General features: G+C 56.0%; 2 protein-coding genes across 4 annotated transcripts in view; both read left to right on the top strand.

Annotated features, from left to right (window-relative positions):
* Positions 1 to 3,642: 3,642 nt before the first annotated feature.
* On the top strand, positions 3,643 to 12,606 carry SESN2 (sestrin 2). Its single transcript, XM_082296395.1, has 10 exons — positions 3,643 to 3,808; positions 6,689 to 6,754; positions 7,558 to 7,752; positions 8,119 to 8,301; positions 8,577 to 8,786; positions 9,535 to 9,685; positions 9,855 to 9,970; positions 10,731 to 10,921; positions 11,340 to 11,484; positions 11,563 to 12,606. Exons 1-10 carry the CDS (start codon positions 3,731 to 3,733, stop codon positions 11,647 to 11,649), a joined length of 1,422 nt encoding a protein of 473 aa, XP_082152521.1. The 5' UTR covers positions 3,643 to 3,730; the 3' UTR covers positions 11,650 to 12,606.
* A 3,238-nt stretch (positions 12,607 to 15,844) lies between these two features.
* Positions 15,845 to 19,366, top strand: part of PHACTR4 (phosphatase and actin regulator 4) — a 65,397-nt gene continuing 61,875 nt past the window's right edge. Inside the window, exon 1 of one of the 3 annotated variants that reach the window (XM_082296508.1) lies at positions 15,845 to 15,872. The gene's annotated coding sequence lies outside the window, so the exon portion shown is untranslated. The remainder of the gene's footprint in view (positions 15,873 to 19,366) is intronic. The other 2 variants (XM_082296509.1, XM_082296507.1) reach the window with 2 other exon arrangements.

The following is a 19,366-nucleotide window of genomic DNA, read 5'->3' as shown; positions in this document are numbered from 1 at the left end:
TCCCAGGACCCATCCGGCTGGATCCGACAAGATTTATTCCTGATCTCGGCAAGGGGAGAGAGAGACCTGCTCTTTTGGCATGGAGGTTTTCCCTTTTCCCATGAGATTTCCATGAAGAAAGCTCAGCTGCCCCTTGTCTTTTTCCAAAGAAATCTCCAGAGGTCCGGGAGTCCAAAGGGGTTTTAGCTGTGACCCTTACTCATCTCCAATTCCTGCTCCTGGAGCACATGGGGATAGCAGCTCCCTCCTGCTGCTACTCCCAGAGCAATGAGGACCACTGACCAGTACAAACCATAGTTTCTAATGTTTATGTTGCTGAAGCCACATCCATCTGCCTGCAGGGCAGAAATCCTGATGGAGCGCTGGCAGCTCCTGTGGGCCAGGATCACCTTGGGAGTCACCTTCCCTCCACGCCTCTGAAACAGTTCAGCTGCAGATGAAATGAGAGGAAACAGCCTCAGGGTGTGCCAGGGAAGGTTTAGATTGGACATCAGGGAAGAGTCTTCCATGGAAAGGGCTGTCCAGCCCTGGCACAGGCTGCCCAGGGAAGTTGTAGAGTCCCCGTCCCTGGAGGAATTTGAAAGCCATGTGGATGTGACATTTGGGGACGAGGGTTAGGTGGTAGCCCCCAGTGCTGGGGGAACAGTTGGACTCAATGCTCTTAAAGATCTTTTCCAACCTAAATGATTCCATAATTCTAATTCCCTTCTCCACCCCACAAATGCTCTGGGCTTCCTTCTTCCAGCCCACAAAGCCCTAATGCCAGTGGGTTTTCCCACTGGAATCTGTAATGGGGTGACCAGCCACAGTGACAATCCAGCTCCTGATCTTCTAGCAGAGCATGTAAGGAAAGGAAACACTGAAACAATATTCCATGTCTTACCTGCCCCAGGTGTTCCCTCAGAGTGTCCCTGTATGGTCTGTGCTGCTTCCCTTGGTCCTCAGAATCTGGGCTGCCCAAAACCACCAGCTAGTGAAAGAGGCAGGAGTTGTCCGCAGCCGACCTCCCTCTGAGGTAACACACCTTGAGCAATTTGACTTCCCTTGCTGTTTAGCTTTCCTGGAGCACCAGACTTGTCCAGTCAGCAGGATGGTAACCAGGACACTGTCAATTCCAAAATAATTGCCTACTGTTGCGGTTTTTTAAATCCCTGGAGAGAGTTAAAAGCCATGTGGATGTGGCACACTTGGGGACATGGGTTAGTGGTGGCCTTGGCAGTGCTGGGCTAATAGTTAGACTTGATGATCTTAGAGGGCTTTTCTGAACTGAGCAATTCCATGATTCTATGGAATGCTGAAGCTGTTTTGCACTGCCCAGCATCGCCGGCTCCTGGCTCCCATCATGGGAGGGTCTGAGCCCCTGGCAGCTCAGCTGTGGTGGCCGGACACTCCCTGTACCAGGCTGCTGTGAGAGGAGGGAGATGCTGCTGACAGCCCGAGCCGGCTGCTACGTGAGCAGGAGCATCAGGAACCAGCCAGGAAAGTGCTGGGACTGCAGGTTACCTGGCACTTGCCGGGTGGGCTCACAAGGGGTGAGGAGCAGATGGGGGATCCCGTGCTGCTCCAAAACCTGGAGCTCTCTGCCCAGCTAGCTGTGATTGGCCTCTTCTGTCCCTGCTCAACATGCAGGAGTCATCTGTGGGACAAATGTCCTCCTGGCACAGCTCTTTATGTCTTCTGATGGGATATTTTTGTATTAAATATTTGGCAGCCTCGCCAGCCCATCTCTCCAGCTGGATCATTGCCTGATGCACACCCACAGCCCTGTCCCTCTAATATCCAGTGCTTTTTGAGGGGGGCAGAAAGGGAAGAACAGAGACAGCCTTCCCCCCTCCCTCTGCCCCCGCACTCTGCTTGCTCTGTGTTGCCTCCACTGATGCAAAGGAAGAGATGGATTTTCCCCTCCAGGCTGACGTGTTCAGCCAGAGCCAACACAGAGCTCATGGCCTCAGGGTGGAATTGTAGAATCATCATGGAATGGTTTGGGTTGGAAGAAACCTTAAAGCTCATCTCGTTCCACCCCCTGCCATGGGCAGGGTCGCCTTCCACTGTCTCAGGTTGCTCCAACCCCCATCCAACCTGGCCTTGAACACTTGCAGGGATGGGGCAGCCACAACTTCTCTGGGCAGCCCCAGGGCTGGCTGGTGACCAGCAGCACCTCTGTGGGCTGTGACAGTGCCAAAGGAGCAGGTGATGGAGCTGGACTGGGGTGACAGACTAAACAGCACCTCTGACCCCACGGCAGGGCGGGGCCACGTTCCCTTGGATCAGATGAAATTAAACGCCCGAACTGTGCCTCTGAAATGACACAAATGGAAATACAGAAGCGGAAACCTTGAGGTGGCCAGAGCCACCCAGACCCCACAGCCGCAGCACAGGGCCATGTTTGCAAAACACTCTAAAAATAGCCCCAGGAAGGAGACAAGGAGCAATGACCAGGCACGTTTGAAACTGGCTGTGTCCTCCCTCCCTGCAGAGGCTGGGGCTGTGGGCTGTGCTGATCGTGGCTGTTCCAGCCGTGGGCTGTGAGGCCTTGCAGTGGTAAGGAGCATTGACGTTCCCTTCGCTGGCAGGAGCTCAGCCCGGAGCCAGAGGAGGCTGTTGCCAGGCAAATCCTGAGTTGTTTGTGCAGCGACTCCTGTTTGTTGGACTTTGCCATGTCGGGCTGTCAGGCAGCACCAGATTGGCACCAGCTCTGTGTCTGGGACAGCCCATGGTTGTGGGGGTGGGGTTATTTCCCTTCTTTTCACCTTTTTTTCTTTTTCTTTATTATTTTTCTTCTTTTCAACCTTTTTTTTTTTCTCCTGTCCCTTTGGAGAAACACCAAACCCAGCAAAAGAATCAGAATCCCAGACCGTTTTGGTTGGAAGGAATCTTAAAGCTCATGTCGTTCTGCCCCCCTTCAATGGGCAGGGACACCTTCCACTATCCCAGGTTGCTCTAAGCACCATCCAACCTGGCCTAGGACACCTCCAGGGACGGGGCAGCCACAGCTTCTCTGGGCACCCTGTGCCAGGGCCTCCCCACCCTCACAGGAAAGAATTCCTTCCCAATATCCATCTATCCCTGCCCTCTGGCAGTGGGAAGCCATTCCCCCTTGACCTGGCACTTCAGGACCTTGTCCCAGGTCCCTCTCCAGCTCTCTTGGAGCAGCTTTGGACACTGGAAGGGGCTCTGAGGTTTCCCCAGAGCCTTCTCCAGGCTGAACACCCTCAGCTCTCCCAGCCTGGCTTCAGAGCAGAGGGGTTCTATCCCTCTTCGGAGCATCTCTGTGTCCTCCTCTGGGGTCGCTCCAGCAGCTCCGTATCCTTTTGATATTGGTGGCCCAAAGCTGGCCCCGCACGGCAGGCGGGGCCTCACCTGAGCGGAACAGAGAGGGTTTCCCTCAGCTTTCTTTTCCCTTTAGCCCGGGGACACATTTCCAGTACTCCCAGCGTTCAATGGTCGGTAAAGTGCGGCTGGCGCTGGGTAGACCTGATGTCTGCGTGTTGGCCACGCCCCTCTGCACTGCCATTGGTCGGGTTGTTGTTTGGTGGTCACGCCCGCGCGCTCCCATTGGCCGGGGCGGGCGGGGGCGTGTCCCACCGCCCCGCGCTATGTAAGCGTGGCGGGCGCGGGCCCCGGGGCTGCTGCGGAGCGCGGGGGTGTCCGGGGGTGTCCGGCGGTGTCCGGGGGTGTCCGGGGCCTCCGGGGGTACCCGGGGCTATCCCCACCGCCCAGCTCCGCCGTGATGCTGGTGGCCGGCTCGCCGTGCAGCCCCGCGGGGCCGGAGGAGCACCGGGCCTGCGGGGCCCGGCGGGGCGGCCAGGTAAGGGCTCCCGGGCTGCATCGCCCCATCCCCGGGACACGTGGGGTGCAGCCCCCACGGGAGTCCCTCGGGGAAGCGCTGGGGGTGTGCCCTTGACCCGCGGCCGCTGTCTCCCCTCTGCCCGGGATCACCCGGCCCCGGCTGGCTGCAGGGAGGGGAGAAGCCGGGACATGTCCAGAAACCGGCCGGGGTGCAGGAACAATCCTTTGGCTCATCCACTTTGCAGTGAGGCTAAAACCAGGGGTGTTGAGAAGCAGGCTGGGTGCTGGGAGCTCCTGCAGCGTCCTGGGCACGGGGCGGCCCTGTGCAGGCAGGGGGAACTTCGGGCGCCTGGAAGGGGAGACCTTGTGGTCTCCAAAGCTTCCAGGAGCTGGGCTGTATGTGGGAGCCGGGCAGAGCTTACAGGAATGGCCGGGCACAAAGGGGAGTGAGGCACGGGTGTGATGGGATGTGCCTGTCGGGGTAGGTGAGGGGCTGACAGGAGGTTGGGTGCTTCAGGATCTCTGTCCTGTTGTTTGGCTCGTGCTGCTGTTCCCAGGCTGGGTATGGGATCTCGGATGTCCCCGTTAACCAAGACATCTGGAAAACATCTGGTGTCGCCCAGGGCTTATGCATTGTGTGGAAAACTGGGGTCCTGGGGTGTCCATGGAGTTTTGCAGGATCTCCTTGACCTTCCCAAGCAACCAGCTCGGTCTGCAACACCAGTCCACCAACATCCTGAGTATCCTGAAAAGCTGGGAGTTGCCTCTATTGGCAAGACCTCTTTTCCCCCCTCAAAAAAAAAAAAAAAAAAAAAGCGCTTTTTTTTTCTCTTGCTCCTGCATTCCCCTTCCACCAGATTTCCTTAGTGACAGCGGGATTGCTTTGCAGCTTGGGGCTTTGCTTGGAGGGAGTTGTCACAGCAGGATGGTTACTCCAGAGGAGGGCTGGAAGCTAGAAATGCTGGGACAGTGGATGGAACAGACCCCAGGCAGCAGAGAACAGCAGGGAACTCACTCTGGCACCTGTTCTGACGTGAGCCAAAGCCTGAAATCAGTGCTTTGGAGCAGGCTGGGGTGAAACTGGTGGTGGCCCTGATGCTGCTATTGTCCCCAGGAACAGTTTTTGGCAGGAACACGGTTAGGAGGCACAATCCACTCTGCTGGGTGGCTCTGATGGTGTTTATTTAACCTCACCTTATCTGGGATGGTTTCCCCACACCTGACTAAGCACTGGCACCAGTGGGATTAGTACTCAGCACACCCATCTTCCTGCTCCCGGGGAATTATCTCGTTCCCCTGGTACCTCTGTCGAGACCCTCAGCCTGCTTTGTGCCAGCTGGAGCTGGGAGCAGGTTGTGTGTCTGGTGCCAGTCACAGCATCTCAGTGCCTCAGTTTCCCCTCAGTTTGATAGGACAAGAGGAAACAGCCTCAAGTTGCACCAGGGAAGGTTGAGGTTGGATATTAAAGTTCTTCACTGAAAGGGTTGTCTAGTCCTGGCACACGCTGCCCAGAGAAGTTGTGGAGTCCACATCCCTGGAGGGATTTAAAAGACATGTGGATGTGGCATTTGGGGACGAGGGTTAGTGGTGGCTTTGCCAGTGCTGGGGTAACAGCTGGACTTTACGATCTCAGAGGGCTTTTCCAACCTGAACTATTCCGTGGTTCTGATTCCCCATTGGTGGAAGCAGGAGGGGATATCTTATCTGGTGGTGGCACAGCAAGGGTTAAGCACAGCACCCCAAGTATTCCTTAATTCAGCAAAACACTAGGAGCCTCTTGCAGGAATGATTAAAAGCACCTTCCAAGGTCACCCTGAGATGCCACTGTAAAGCAGTGGCTGGGCTGGGGGGTTGGAATTCCAGCCGGCTGGAAGTCCTGCTGTCTGTCCCATGGATTTGCCTTGCCAGGGTCTGCTGCTGTCCCCCTGCCAGGGAGTCTCTTGGGCCGTCAGACAGTTCTTTCTCCTCAAACCCCGAGTCAGCACGGAACAAAGGAACCAACTCAGCAGCAGGAGCCTGATCCCGCTGTCACCCCAGTGCTTCCATGGTGACTCAAGGCAGGAGCATCCCATGGGAGCCATTGGATGAGGGCATTCCTGGCTTTGCCCTGGCTCTGTCTCGGTGCCTTGTCCCGCTGCCCGGCGCATGGGGAGTGCGTGGCTGCAGTGACAGCTGCTCTGGTCACTTCGTGCCATCCTACACCCCTTTCCTGCTTAGGAGAGGGTGCCAGGCTGCACCTTCCGCCTGCACAGGGGTTTGAATTTTGCCATTATGTCCCTCTTTATGGGTCTGTGGGAGCAGCTCATCCAGTTCACCCAGTAACTAACTGGGTGCTGTGGGAGCACAGCTGCCCACTTCCAGCCCTGAGGAGTGTGGGGCAGAAAGGACCTGAACCCCGTGCTTGGAGCAGGGGGAGCCCCTGTAAGTAAGGGCTCATTTCTGGATTAACTCTGTTAATTAATTTGGAGAGGGGTGGGGGGAAATGGTGACGTTTAGTAGCATTTTGTGCCCAGGGACAGGTTAGTGGGACCCCCGGGCGCCGTGTCTTTGCTGGTGATCGTAACCTGTTCCTGTGGAGGAACAGTGCTGTGGCTTTGCTACTCCTTATCCCCACTGCCCGGGACCCCCGCATCCCGTTTCTCCCTGTTTTCCCACGGCTCGGGAGTGGTGTCACGGCTCCTGACCCGTGGGGCCGCTGTCCCGGTGTGCCACACCCGCCCGGGAGCGGAGCAACATCCCGGCGCGGTTTCATCAGCGCTGCCAGCCTGACGCAAGGGCTGTGGGGGCGATGGCCCCGTGGCCCGTGCCGGGTGTCTGCCTGAGTCACCCCTTCCGGTGACGCTGACGGGGATATTCCGTGGCTCCGGTGACTCCCGGCTGCTCCTTCCTTCCTTCCTAGGAAAGAGGAATCAAGGCTCCCCGGGAACAGGCAAAGGGCCCCAGCACCTTCATTCCCCTGGGAGAGGTAAAGCGATGGGGATGGACGTGGGTGGGGGGGGTCTTCTCCCTGCTGGGGGTCTCCTTCACCCTTCCCTGCTGCGGGTGGGGGGACAGGAAGGATTCCCAACCCCCCCAGTTCTTAGTGGCTGGTGGGGATGGGATGCTGGGGAAGGAGGAAGAGGTGGAGAGGGGTCACCAGCCCGGGCAGATCCTTGTGGCATTGTGGGGGAGTCGTTCTGGAGGTTGGGGGAACAGCTGTGTTTCACCCTGGTGTTTGCCTACCCTGCCTGTGCCTCAGTTTCCCCACTCATCCAAACACATCTGTGTTTCTCCTGCGATGCAAAGACCTCCACCCTTGCCTCAAGGCCCCCCTCAGAATTCTACCTTGATATCCCCAGGGCACCTGAGCCCTATCTGAGCACCCACGTTCACTCTCCCAGATGTTCCTCCTCCAGCAGAGATAGCGCCGTGGTTTCGTCACCGCGCCGGGGGGGGGCTGACCCCCATCTCCTCCCCTGCGCTCCAGAGCCCAGACAAACAACCCAACCCATGGGCTGAGCTGGACGGGCTGTGTGGGATCTGTCATGGAGACCCCCAAACACCCCCTGCCCCCTGGGGCTGGGGACAGGGAGACGGGCAGCAGGGGCCACCGGCGGTGTCCGTTCCGGAGGCGGGGCACTTCCAGTGGGGTGAGGATCTGATCTTGGTGCTCTTGGGTGCCTGGATCCTGCTTGTTGGGGGGGTCTCCATTTAGGTGAGGGGGATGTTGGCAAGAGCAGGGGCCTACAGCTCACAGCCCTTCACTTCCCTCCTCTCCTCATTCCACAGATCCCGCAGGAAGGTGGGGAGAACAGCCTTCACCAACTCCTCGAGGCCTTCGTCTCGGCAGGCAGGGTGGACCACGTCGCCATGGTCATGGGGCTGCACCCCCAGTACCTCAGCAGCTTCTGGAAGACCCAGTACCTCCTGCTGCGCATGGACGGGCCCCTGCCCTACCACAAGCGCCACTACATTGCCATCATGGTGAGCAGTGGGGCCCTTGGGGTGTGGGGACACAGGGGGCTATGTGGGGTCCCAGCACTGCTGCTTGGGAGACACTGGGGACTCCACAGATGGGCCCCTCTCTGATCTGACGTCCCAAAAGCTTGGAAGCCCCTTGGGGTTGGTGCCCACCTAGGGTACCCCAACACCCTCCCTCCAGGACCCCTGGGGACTGGCACTGATAGTGAGGGGGGAAATCCCTCCTGTCTGGAACTTGTATCCCCAGGGAAAATCCTCCAGGAGCAATGTGGGAGGAGTGGGCTCCCTGCCTTGGCTTTTTCAAGGGCTTGGAGCAGGGTGGGGGTCCCCTGGCCAGTGCCAGGGGCTGACTGCTGGCTCTCCCCGCAGGCAGCAGCCCGGCACCGGTGCTCCTACCTGGTGGGGTTGCACATGGGGGAGTTCCTGCAGGTAGGGGGCAACCCTGTGTGGCTGCAAGGGCTGCACTGTGCCCCCCAAAAACTCCGGAACCTCAATGAGATCAACAAGCTGCTGGCGCACCGGCCCTGGCTCATCACCAAGGAGCACATCGAGGTGAGAGCTGATGCTGCCAGCACAGATCCCCCCAAAACACACTGTTTAACCCCAGGCCACATTCCTGCTTGCACAGCTCCCAGGGTTTAACCCTTTCAGGGCTGAGGGAGTCAGTGGGATGGGAAGGGGTGACTTGCCCCCAACAGGTCTATGGGTGAGGCACTTCCCAGACATGCTCCTATATCCCTGCCCTTGGCTTGCCCCGGCACTGGGCTGTGGTGAGGGTACAGCTGAGGGCTGGGGGGGGTCTCTCCAATTCCTGCTGTGTGTCACAGGCTCTGCTGAAGCCAGGGGAGGACAGCTGGTCGCTGGCGGAGCTGGTGCAGGCGCTGGTGCTCCTCACCCACTACCACTCGCTCGCATCCTTTGTCTTCGGCTGCGGCATCAAACCCGAGGAGGACCAGGATGTGGGGAACAGCTGCTGGCCCCCCTCGCCCCACAGCGACAGCAGTCCTGCCTCTGATGACAGCATGGGGGGCTCTGGGGTAAGAGGGGCTTTGCCTTGCAGGGGTGTGAGTGCACCGTGGGGTGCTGCATGCTTTATGGAGCTTCCCCTGGGAATCTCAGAATGGTTTGGATTGGAAGGGACCTTAGAGCCTATCTTGTTCCACCCCCTGCCATGGGCAGGGACACCTTCCACTATCCCAGGTTGCTCCAAGCCCCATCCAGCCTGGCCCTGAACACTTGCAGGGATGGGACAGCCACAGCTTCTCTGGGCACCCTGTGTCAGGGCTTCCCCACCCTCACAGGGAAGAATTCCTTCCCAGTATCCCATCTATCCCTGCCCTCTGGCAGTGGGAAGCCATTTCCCCTTATCCTGTCCCTCCAGGCTCTTGTCTAAATCCCTCTCCAGCTCTCCTGGAGCCCCTTTGGGCACTGGAAGGGGCTCTAAGGTTTCCCCAGAGCCTTCTCTTCTCCAGGCTGAACACCCCCATCTCTCCCAGCCTGGCTTCAGAGCAGAGGGGCCCAGCTCTTGGAGCAATTCTGTGGCCTTTGCTGGGAACAGCAGATGCTTTAGAGCCATGCAGTACCTTCCATGTCCTACACAGGATTTCCCCCTCCTCCCAGGCCCGGGGATGGGTCATAGGAGCTGCTGGAATCTTGGCAGGACAAACACAGAGGGAGATGCTCGTTTGAGCAGCCCTGCAGGTCCCCCAAGTGCCCGCAGATCTGGGCTTGGGGGCCCCTCTGGTCGACCAGGGGCAGGGTTGACCCTGCCCTGTGCTTCCCCAGGGCACGGACACCATGCAGGAGGTGGAGGTGCTGATGGAGAGGATGAAGCTGCTGCAGGAAAACCAGTGGGAGGAGGAAGGAGTCACACAGGAGGAGATGGCAACGCGCTTCGAGCTGGAGAAGACAGAGAGTTTGCTGGTCCTTTCCTCAGGTGAGGAGGTGCAGGAGGCAACTGTCTGGGGGCAGGAGGTCCCCATGGGCCAGGGGAGCCTGGGGAAGGGGGAAGGAACCAGAACCTGCCTGAGGGAGAGCAGGATCCGCTCTGCAGTGCAGCGCTGGCTCCCGTCTGGGCTCATGGCCACTGTGGTGGTGCCTTGTAGATATTTTGGATCCCTCCCTGCAGTCCAACATCCGCTGCTTCCTGGAGGACCCTGAATTTGGATACAAGGACTTCACACGGAGGGGGGAGCAGGCCCCCCCCACCTTCCGTGCACAGGTGGGTGCTCAGCCGTGGCTCAGGTCTGGGGGGTAGCTCCTGCTTATCTCAGGGTTGTTCCCAGGGTTGTGGAGAGTGGGTGAAGGGCTGGAGCTGAGCAACCAGGTGCTGAGAATTGGGGGGAGGTGTCAACTTAGGGGGGGACCCCCACTTATGTCCCTGGCTTTGGGGGTGTCGTGGTTTAAGCCCAGCTGGAGATGAAACATGACACAGCTGCTCACTCAGCCCCCACTTTCTTCCCCCCAACCCAGGGAGGAGAATCAAAATAAAACTTGTATGCTGAGGTAAGAACAGTTTAATTATTGAAAATAAAGTAAAATACAATAATAATGGTAAATGATAATAATGACAATGAAAACGGAAAAAACAAGTGATGCACAATGCAATTGCTCTGTGTCTGCTGACTGATGCCAGACCCGTCTTCCCAAACCCAGATTGGCCCCTTCCAGGTAACTCCCCCCAGTTTATATACTGGGCATGACGTTCTCTGGTGTGGAATATCTTTGTGGTCAGTTTGGGTCACGTGTCCTGGCTATGCTTCCTGAGCCTGAAACAAGACTAATAAAGTCCTTGACCCAGGATAAACCCAACTTAGCAAAAAACCCAAACCATCAGTGTGTTACCAACACCCTTCTCATTCCAAATCCAAAACCCAGCATTGGAACAGCTGCTGAGAAGAAATTGACTCTGCCTGAAACCAGGACAGAGGGACCCCACTTTTCCCCATCAAACCCCTACCCCAGCATCCTTTCTCCATCAGGATTACACCTGGGAGGACCACGGCTACTCGCTGATCAACCGCCTGTACCCGGATGTGGGGCAGCTCCTGGATGAGAAGTTCCAGGTGGTTTACAACCTCACCTACAACACCATTGCCATGCACTGCGGCGTGGACACCTCCATGCTGCGCCGGGCCATCTGGAACTACGTCCACTGCGTCTTTGGCATCCGGTACATCCCCAAAACGTGGCTGGAGTTTCTTTGCCTTGGGAAGAGCCCAGGAGGAGGTCCAGTGATTTGGTCTTGGTTAGAGTGTTGCTGCTGCTTCCCCAAGGCAAAGTGATGCTGTTGGTGGGCTTGGCTGAGGTTCAGAACAGCCCTGGGAAAGGAGAATTTAGTAAGAAATTACTATAAAGGTGGTGAGGCTCTGGCAGAGTTTGCCCAGAGAGGTGGTGGAATCCTCATCCCCTGAAGTGTCCAAGGCCAGGTTGGATGGGGCTTGGAACATCCTGGGATAGTGGAAGGTATCCCTGTCCATGGCAGGGGGTGGCACTGGATGGGCTTTAAGCTCCCTTCCAACACAAACCATTCCATGGTTCTATGAGAGCACAAGGCTTGTGGCTGGAATAACACATCCTCCTCTCTCCAGCTATGACGACTACGACTACGGGGAGGTGAACCAGCTGCTGGAGCGCAACTTGAAGATCTACATCAAGACAGTGGCTTGCTACCCGGAGAAGACGACCAAGCAGATCTACACACAGTTCTGGAGGCACTTCAAACACTCGGAGAAGGTGCTGCCCTGTCCCTTCCCCTCCTGGCACGGTGTTTGGGGGTGCGGACCCTGTGCCCTTACCCTGCTCTCGCCATAGGTGCACATCAACCTGCTGCTACTGGAGGCACGGATGCAGGCGGCTCTGCTCTACGCCCTCAGGGCCGTCACCCGCTACATGACCTGAGCTGCCTCTGCTCTCTCCTCCTCCTCCTCCTGCCCTGGCTGTGTGGGAAAGGCCAGGGGGCAGCTGGTACCCTGAGAATTCGTCTGGAGTATTGTCTCCCTGCTTAGTGAGCTTAGAGCTGTGGAAGGAAAGTGGGAGCTTCCCTGCACTTTCTTCCAGGAAAGGGGATCCCCACAGAAGCTCTCAGTGCTGGGAAGACCCTAAAGTGCTGCCCTGGGCTTGGCAGAGCTGCGCGTGCTCCACTGCTCCGTGCCTTTTTGGGGTTAGCCCAAATGAAGCCAAACTGGGATGTCTGTGGGTGTAGTGCTGGTGTGGCAGCCCTGTGACATGTTCTGGCACCAAGGCTGCCACTGCAGAGGACTGTCCCCCTGCCAGAGATGGCCAGAGGATATAATGGGCTTCATCCCTGCTTTTTGGGTCCTGCCGTGCTGGGAGACACAGCTGCTGGTGGGGGTGCTGCCCAGGCACACCCTCCCCACCTTTCTGCCTCATTCCCTGCGATTTGGGATGTGAAGTGCCTTTAACCTAAGTGCCAGGGCAGGAGCAGGGAAAGGGTAGAAATACCCGAGTGTGTTTTACACCTTTTTGCATTGTTTTCCAACCACTGGCACATCTCCACTGCCTCAGCTTTAGGGGCTGAGGTGGGGAGCTGTGCTGGGGCATGAGGCTCCCTCAGCCCCTCTCCTGCTGTGAGGGTGGCAGGGTGGGATGGGGTGACCAAGGCTTTATCTGGATATGCAGGAGCATTCCCAGCAGCGCAGTTTGCCAGGGAGGTGTTTGTTGGGGAGCAGGATCCAGGGCCAGCAGCATCACCACCCTTGGTTTGGCTGTTGAATCATAGCTCCAGTTAAGTTATTTCTATATTTTTTGGGTATATTAACTCCTGGCTAGGCATGGAAATGCCTCTGTAACTTTGCTATGAATCTTGTTTGAAAAAATAAAATAGTTCTTTTTTTATTCTTTCTCTTCCTTTTTCACTTTCCCCTTGGTCAGCCCAGGGGCTGATCCTGTATGGCATGTATAGAGGGCAGGAGTCTTGCTGCTCCAGGAGTGCCTGGGAGCATCCCTGAGTTGTCCAAGGGGGATGTGGGAGGCCTGAGTACTCCCCATTTGCCTGAGGGGGATGGGTTTGGCTTCAGTAAACCCTCCCCGTGGTGATTGTTTCCAGTCTTTCCTGGCTGTAACATCTTCCTCGACAGCCAGGATTTGGACATGACACTCATTCCACTGTGGTGCTGGGTGGGTGAAGCAGCACTGCGGACACCCCAACCCCATGATGTGGAGCCCAGCACTTATCAGGGTGTGGGCAGGAGCCCCTGGAAGCTGCTGATAAGATCCCTTAGGAGGGGCCAGCTCTGCATGGGAGGTGCTTCCCTGCGTGCCTTAGGAGCAGGATCCTGGCTCTGGGGCTGGTTGGAACCCTCTGGCCCCTGCAGCCATGGAGGACCTGCTGTGCTGCCCCTCTGAGCAAGCATGTGGAGGGCAGTGGGGCTAGAAGGGAGGCTTGGTGAGGGTTTGCTGGGGATGTATAGGGCAGTCTCTATTTTGGGAGAAAGAGGTTTGAGGGCAGCTTTTTCTGTGAAACTGATGCAGGAGGACAGGGCTCCCTGGGCTTTGCTGATTGTGCCAAAGTTCCTGGTGGACATAACAGCTGTACTTTTAGGGTGTCACTCTGTAGCACCAGAGAACACTGTGTGGGGGCCTGGGGGGCTTGGGGAGCTGAGCCAGTCCTGGGGTCTCCATTAGCTCATAGCCTGGGTCATCGCATCAGTTTAACCCCCTTTGTTTTTTCAGTTGGTCACAATTATAAACCAATAAATTCCTCATCTGGGGCATAACCAAAGCCTGCAATTTGTGTACATATGTATAATTTCTCAGCAGCTTTCACTGTTATCTTGCAGGGCCGGTGTGTTAATAATCTCCCTACCTGTCACTGATAGTTGTGATCCCAACAGATGCTATTTGTTTTTCACTCCACTTGCCCTCAATTTAAAAACATAATGTGTTAGTGGTGTTTAAAACACATCAAAGCAACAGGAAATAATAATAATAGTAGTAATAATAATAATAATAATAATAATAATAATAATCTGTGCTGAAGGAGCACTTAAAGACTGCTGGGGCCCAATGTGCTTTGCAAAATTGGCATTACTGGGGCTGAGCTGCCCTCGCTGTGCAGGGGTTCATGTGGGGCTGGAGACGAGGAGAAATATCTGTGCCCTGAGTGTGGACAGCTCATTCCCTACAGATGCAAGCAGATACCTGGATCCACTGCATGGGCTGGAGATGGATAATCATAGAGCCATGGAATGGTTTGGGTTGGGGGGGAGCCTTAAAGATCATCTTGTTCCAAGCCCCTGTCATGGGAGGGGATAAGCTGAGGCTTAAGACAAAGCAGCTGCACAAGAACTGGGGGGACGTTTGGCTAAAGTGAGTGGTGGGTGGGCACAGGTCTCTGTCCCAGCTCTTCCCGGTGTCCATGTCTGCTGTGGGCAATCAATGCCCTGTGTTTCCGTGGGATCACATACTTCCCAGTGGAGAGCAGCTACCTCAGCAAAGCTCTGCTGTGGTCACCTCGGACTGCGATAGAGTTGAGCAGCAGAACTCCCAGTTCTGTCACTGCCTTAGCTCATAGGAGCAGAAAGTATCTGGCCCATGGAGCCCAAAATATGCCCTGGCATCCTCTGTGCCCAGTGCCAGCCCTGGCATAACCTACCTGTTGGGGGGCACCTTGGGGTCCTTGGAGTGCCAGCGGTGGCCGGGAATCAGCGTGCCTCCACAAGCCCCTCCAAAACGAGCTCCATCCTTGCAGACACAGCAGAAGAGCTTGGCAGGGTGGGGATCCACAAGCTCCCAGCCCTTTGCAAGTAAAAAGCTGATTGCTTTGGATTTAAGGTGATAATGGGGCTGTCATGATGTAGCCAACAACCTGTCCTCGCTGGGGATAAATTTGGCTTATCCCGGGGAATGTGCGGGTTTCTGGGCACCTCAGATGGCTGCTGGAGCATTTAAGTCCTTGGAAGCATCCACGCAGCAAGGATGGTGCGGCCAGAGCTGGGACCAGCTGTAATTCAGGACGTGTCCCCGAGTTGCTGTCACCGCCCGGGATCAGGGTGCCCAACCCGCACCCCCAGCTCTGAGACAGCCGGGGGATGAGCACCGCGGTGGGTGCAAGGGCGTCCCCAACATTTGCTGAGACGACCGAGGGCACAGACGGGCTCCACAACCCGGAGCTGTCCGGATTTACAGCCCAAACCGCTCCGAATCCAGCCCCGCCTGGGGAGGGCGGGGCACTGAAAAGGGGCAGGTGGGACCGGCCCGGGGCTGGGTTCGGGGCTCGTCGGTGTCCCCCGGCCCCCCCAGCGCCTCCTCCCCGCCGCTCCACGGCTTTCCCGGCTCGGCAGCGCCGCTCGCTGGGAGTCGGCGGGAGCTGCGAACCGGCCGCTGCAATCAGCCCCGCCACGATCGTGCCCCGCATGCCCGCTGTGAACCTTGGAATCCCGGAATCCCAGGATGGTTCGGGTTGGAAGGGACCTTAAAGCTCATCTCGTTCCACCTCTGCCCTGGGCAGAGACAGCTTCCACTGGACTAGGTTGTGGGGGGGTGTGTGTGTGTGTGTTCGTGCCAGCCGCTCCCTCCGGAGCCCTGAGATCTTCAGGGTGAGGTTTTCCTTGCCCGGAGTGTTAAGAGGCTAAATCCACCTCCGACGTAACGCAGGGAATCATCTCAGGCTTCTGCGGGCAAACCCCAAACCCAAAACTTCATCCCAGCCCTCCCAACACCCCATCACCCCCCATGCCAGTTCTCCATGACCCCTGTCACGCTCTGACCCCAAAGCCCCACTTCTACACCCCCATCACCCCCTAGAGCAAGCCCCCACAGCCCCCATCTCCAAACCCAAAGCCTCACTCCCACACTCCCAGCAACCTCACCCCAACTCCCCCCGACCAGTCATTCCTTGGCCTCAGAGTCTCCCTCCAACCTCGCCCAGCACCCCATCATCCCCCTCCCCAAATCCCCTCTTGTCCCTTGACCCCAAAGCCTCACTCCAAACGCCCTCACAGCCCCAAACCCCCCGTATCCACGCTTCCCTTTTCCGGGGGGTGTGTCCTCCCGCCCGGGGCGTGTCCCCCCGGCCGCACTACATCTCCCGGCATGTCCCACGCGCGGCTTCCGGCGGGGCGGCCCGGGAGCGGCGGCGGCGGCGGCGGCGGCAGCAGCAGGTGAGGCCGGGCGGGGGCTGCGAGCGCCGGCACGGCCGGGGAGCCCCGCCGGGGGAAGGACGGGGCTGGGGACCCCCGGCTGGGCCCTGCCGAGCCCCCTGCCCAGGGGCAGCGCTTTGGGACGGGGGCGGGAGGGGGTGGTCACTAGGGGGGACCCGGGGGCACCTCGGGGGACCCGGGGATGCCGTGGAGGGGCCGGGGCTGTGCGGGCGCTGCGGGCGGACCGCGCCGGGGGCGGCCCGGGGGGACGCTCCACGGGAACCGGCTCGCGGGTCGAACGCACCCCGCACGCCGGTTCTGAACGCAACAAGCGGAGTTCCCGTCCCTGTTCGCTGCTGTCCTCCGAAGGACAATTCGGAAACTCTGAGCGGCTTGGTCTGGGACTACAGTAAACCCGGTTTTTTGTCCCTGCTGCCCTCCTGTGCCTTGCTGTGAGTGTTTCCAGCTTCCCCAAAGTTCTCTCTGAGGCAGCCCGTTGGTATTTCTTTGTTTGCTCTCTCCTGCCTTAATGTTGACTGAAATTTGAAACGTCCCCGCTGTGCTTTCTGGCTTAATTGTTCTTTCCCTCTGTTTGCATGCAGATGAATTATTTACCTCTGTGCCTTGCACTGGGTTGTGTTTGTCCAGGTGGAGGTAGGTGAGGGCTTGGTGCCCTTCTCTGGGGCTGGAATACTGCAACAAAAGCGAATGATGTGAGAAGGTGCTCAGCTGAGGATGAAATGAACTATAAAGCTTCTTAAGCTTTAGAATATTCAAGTGCTGCGTCTACAAGCCTAGAAAGAGAAATGGGAGTCAAAGAATCCCAGAATGGCTTGGGTTGGAAGGGACTTTAAAGCTCCTCTTGTACCACCCCCTGCCATGGGCAGGGACACCTTCCACTATCTCCCAGGATGCTCCAAGCCCCATCCAGCCTGGCCCTGAACACTTGCAGGGATGGGGCAGCTACAGCTTCTCTGGGCACCCTGTGCCAGGGCCTCCCCACCCTCACAAGAAGGAATTTCTTCCCCATATCCATCCAAATTTCCTTGCTTAGTTTAAAACTGTTCCCCTCGTCCTATCGCTTTCTGCCTGAGTAAAAACTCACTCTCCTTTTTATAATCTTCTTTCAAGTATTGGAAGGCTGTAGTGAGATCTCCCAGGAGCCTTCTCTTCTCCTTGTAACTGCTTCTTTATTGCTTAAAGAAACCTGGAATTGTGCAGGAGTGAGTGTTAAACTTGAACTTTTCCAATGTTCCCGTTTTTCAAAAGCAAGTCCTGGGCAGAATCAGGTAAGGGGATTGATGACGTTTCCATAGTCCACTCTTGGGGTGGGTAAAGGATGTTCAGCTGAGTTAGTTTCATGTGCTATAGAAGTGGCAAGGGGGTGTAATTAGATTCCTCTCGCTGCTGGGATTTCCTCAGGAATGCCCGATGGTCTTCAAACAGACCTTTTAAATGAATCCAAATTGCTTTTAAGAGTAAACAACACCCAAATCGTAAACTTAGGTGGTTTAAATTCCTATTTGTGAAGACTGCAAAAAAGGGCAAAATAGAGCCAGAATGAGGCCGATTGTGAGGGACAAGGCTGGCACAGTTACAACAACTGAAGCTGAGTATCTGGACAGCGATGGCAGCAAAACCCCTCTCTCATTCAGAGTAGGTTTAAACCTGTTCTTGCAAACAGTGCTGGAAATGACTGTGCTGTTCTGTGCCAAGTCAAGGTGGTTTCAAATGTGTCAGTGTGTCCTTTCACAGGTGATGCTCTTATCTGATAATGTATCAGAGTGTTTTTGCAAGGCACGTTTTCTTTCTGGATTACCAAGAAATGAGCTGTGTCTGAGGCACGGAGCATACTCAGGTCCTGGGAGATGGAGCAGGAGTCCTGTCGGGAGCACAGGGCAGTGCCACAAACAAGGGGAATGTGATTGCATCCTTGTTTCCATGCTGCTGGATCAGTGATCTGTGATTATACAGCCTTCTACTTCATTCAATCACTGGTTAATTTGATTTCCAGTTTAATTTGATGACAGTTTTGAGAGCCAAATCATTTGTATTTAAACAAATGGCTTCTATTTTGATCAAATTTCATTGTGTTTGGCATGTGTTGGAGCATTATATGTATTAAAAATCGCTGAGACTGTGGTTCCTGCAGGTTTATTAGCTGGTGATGAATATTCAGTTACAAGCTGTACAAAACCTGTGTCTGGCCGGGGGTGGGGGGACTTAAAGCACAACTGGGTTTTTCTGGCTGGTCTCAGTGATGCAATGAGTGAAGAAAGCTGCCAATATCCTTGGGATCACTTGGATTACCTCAAAACGTCATTTTTCAGGCAAAACTGGAACTCTGGGCTGCAGGGAAGCTGGTAGGGCTGTTGGGGGCAAAGACGTCATGTTGCTCCAGCATCCATTAAGGTGGGAGTGGAGATGCCCCGGGTAATTCATAATCAGTTCCCTACTTCTCTTTAACAGTGATTTTTGGCATACAAGTGCCATGTGGGTTTATTTTTCTGAGTGTGAGAATGCTTTTATTTTTTGCTGGCAAGTTTGGAGCCCGTGGAAGACTAATGGATGTGCAACTGCGGCAGCGTTGGGCCTCAGCTTTGTGTCGAGGGGAAAAAAGCCGTTTCAGAGATCTATTTTTATCAGTTAATTAGTCGCTCTTGCTGACGTGTCAGTGCTGTGGTGATAACTAGTCCCAGTTCTTCCCTGTGCAGTGGGGTCATGGTTAGGCAAGGAATGCAGCAGCCAGCATGGCTGCTCATCCCCATGGCTGGAAGGTTTAACTCCTTCCAAACTGTGCCCCTGAATTCAAGGGCTGATTCCATGTGAGGAGTTGGCATATAGACATACAGAATTTTGTCACTCTTCAGCAGAGGTGCTTTCCCAGTGGTGACTGCCCTTAATTTTTTTTCTCTCCCCGGAGGACTTACTGTGTCTCAGTAAGAGCTGAGGTGTGGAGGTTGCTGTGATTTGCCAGTAGCTGGGTGACAGGCCTGGAATCAGAGGTAAAGGGCTGCAGATTTCCCAATTCTTGCTCTTATCTGCTGATTTTGAATGACTCAGGACGATCCGTCAGGGTTGGAAGGTGACCAGGCAGAACATCTAGCAGTGACACATTGGTATTTTGCTCCTTGTAGATGAGGAATTGCTGTTTTCCTGATTTCAAAATGACAAAGCCCTTAACCTGAAAATTCTTGTGGTGTTCATTCTATTGCTTGTGGTGTCACTTGTTTTTGATTCTCAGCTGTGCTGAGATAGGGAGGTGAGAGGCAGCTTTGGTCCCAGCTATGCCCTGGTTGTCGCTGCCTGAATTTTCTTGTTTATTGGTGACTCTGTGCTCTTTCTGCTGAGGATGGGATGGGGGAGGGAGGACTAATTATCTCCAGAGAGAGGCTTTAAGTGCTATTAGCCAAAAGAACAGGCTTCATCTCCTAACTTGAATGAGTTGAGAGAACTAACACGAAGCACTGGTGGCAAAGATAGGAAAATTGAGAGCAGTCCGAATGGTTTCTCTC

Source organism: Coloeus monedula, assembly GCF_965178545.1.
Source record: "Coloeus monedula genome assembly, chromosome: 24".
In the NCBI taxonomy this organism is placed as follows: Eukaryota; Metazoa; Chordata; class Aves; order Passeriformes; family Corvidae; genus Coloeus; species Coloeus monedula.
Note: the sequence above shows the minus strand (reverse complement) of the source record. Positions and strands in the feature narration are given on the sequence as shown.

Excerpts from the sequence above, each read along its gene's own strand:
- SESN2 (XM_082296395.1), top strand. The coding sequence starts at position 3,731 with ATGCTGGTGGCCGGCTCGCCGTGCAGCCCCGCGGGGCCGGAGGAGCAC. Across the intron at positions 6,755-7,557 it reads CCTTCATTCCCCTGGGAGAG|ATCCCGCAGGAAGGTGGGGA; the intron begins GTAAAGCGATGG and ends CTCATTCCACAG. Across the intron at positions 9,686-9,854 it reads TTTGCTGGTCCTTTCCTCAG|ATATTTTGGATCCCTCCCTG; the intron begins GTGAGGAGGTGC and ends GGTGCCTTGTAG.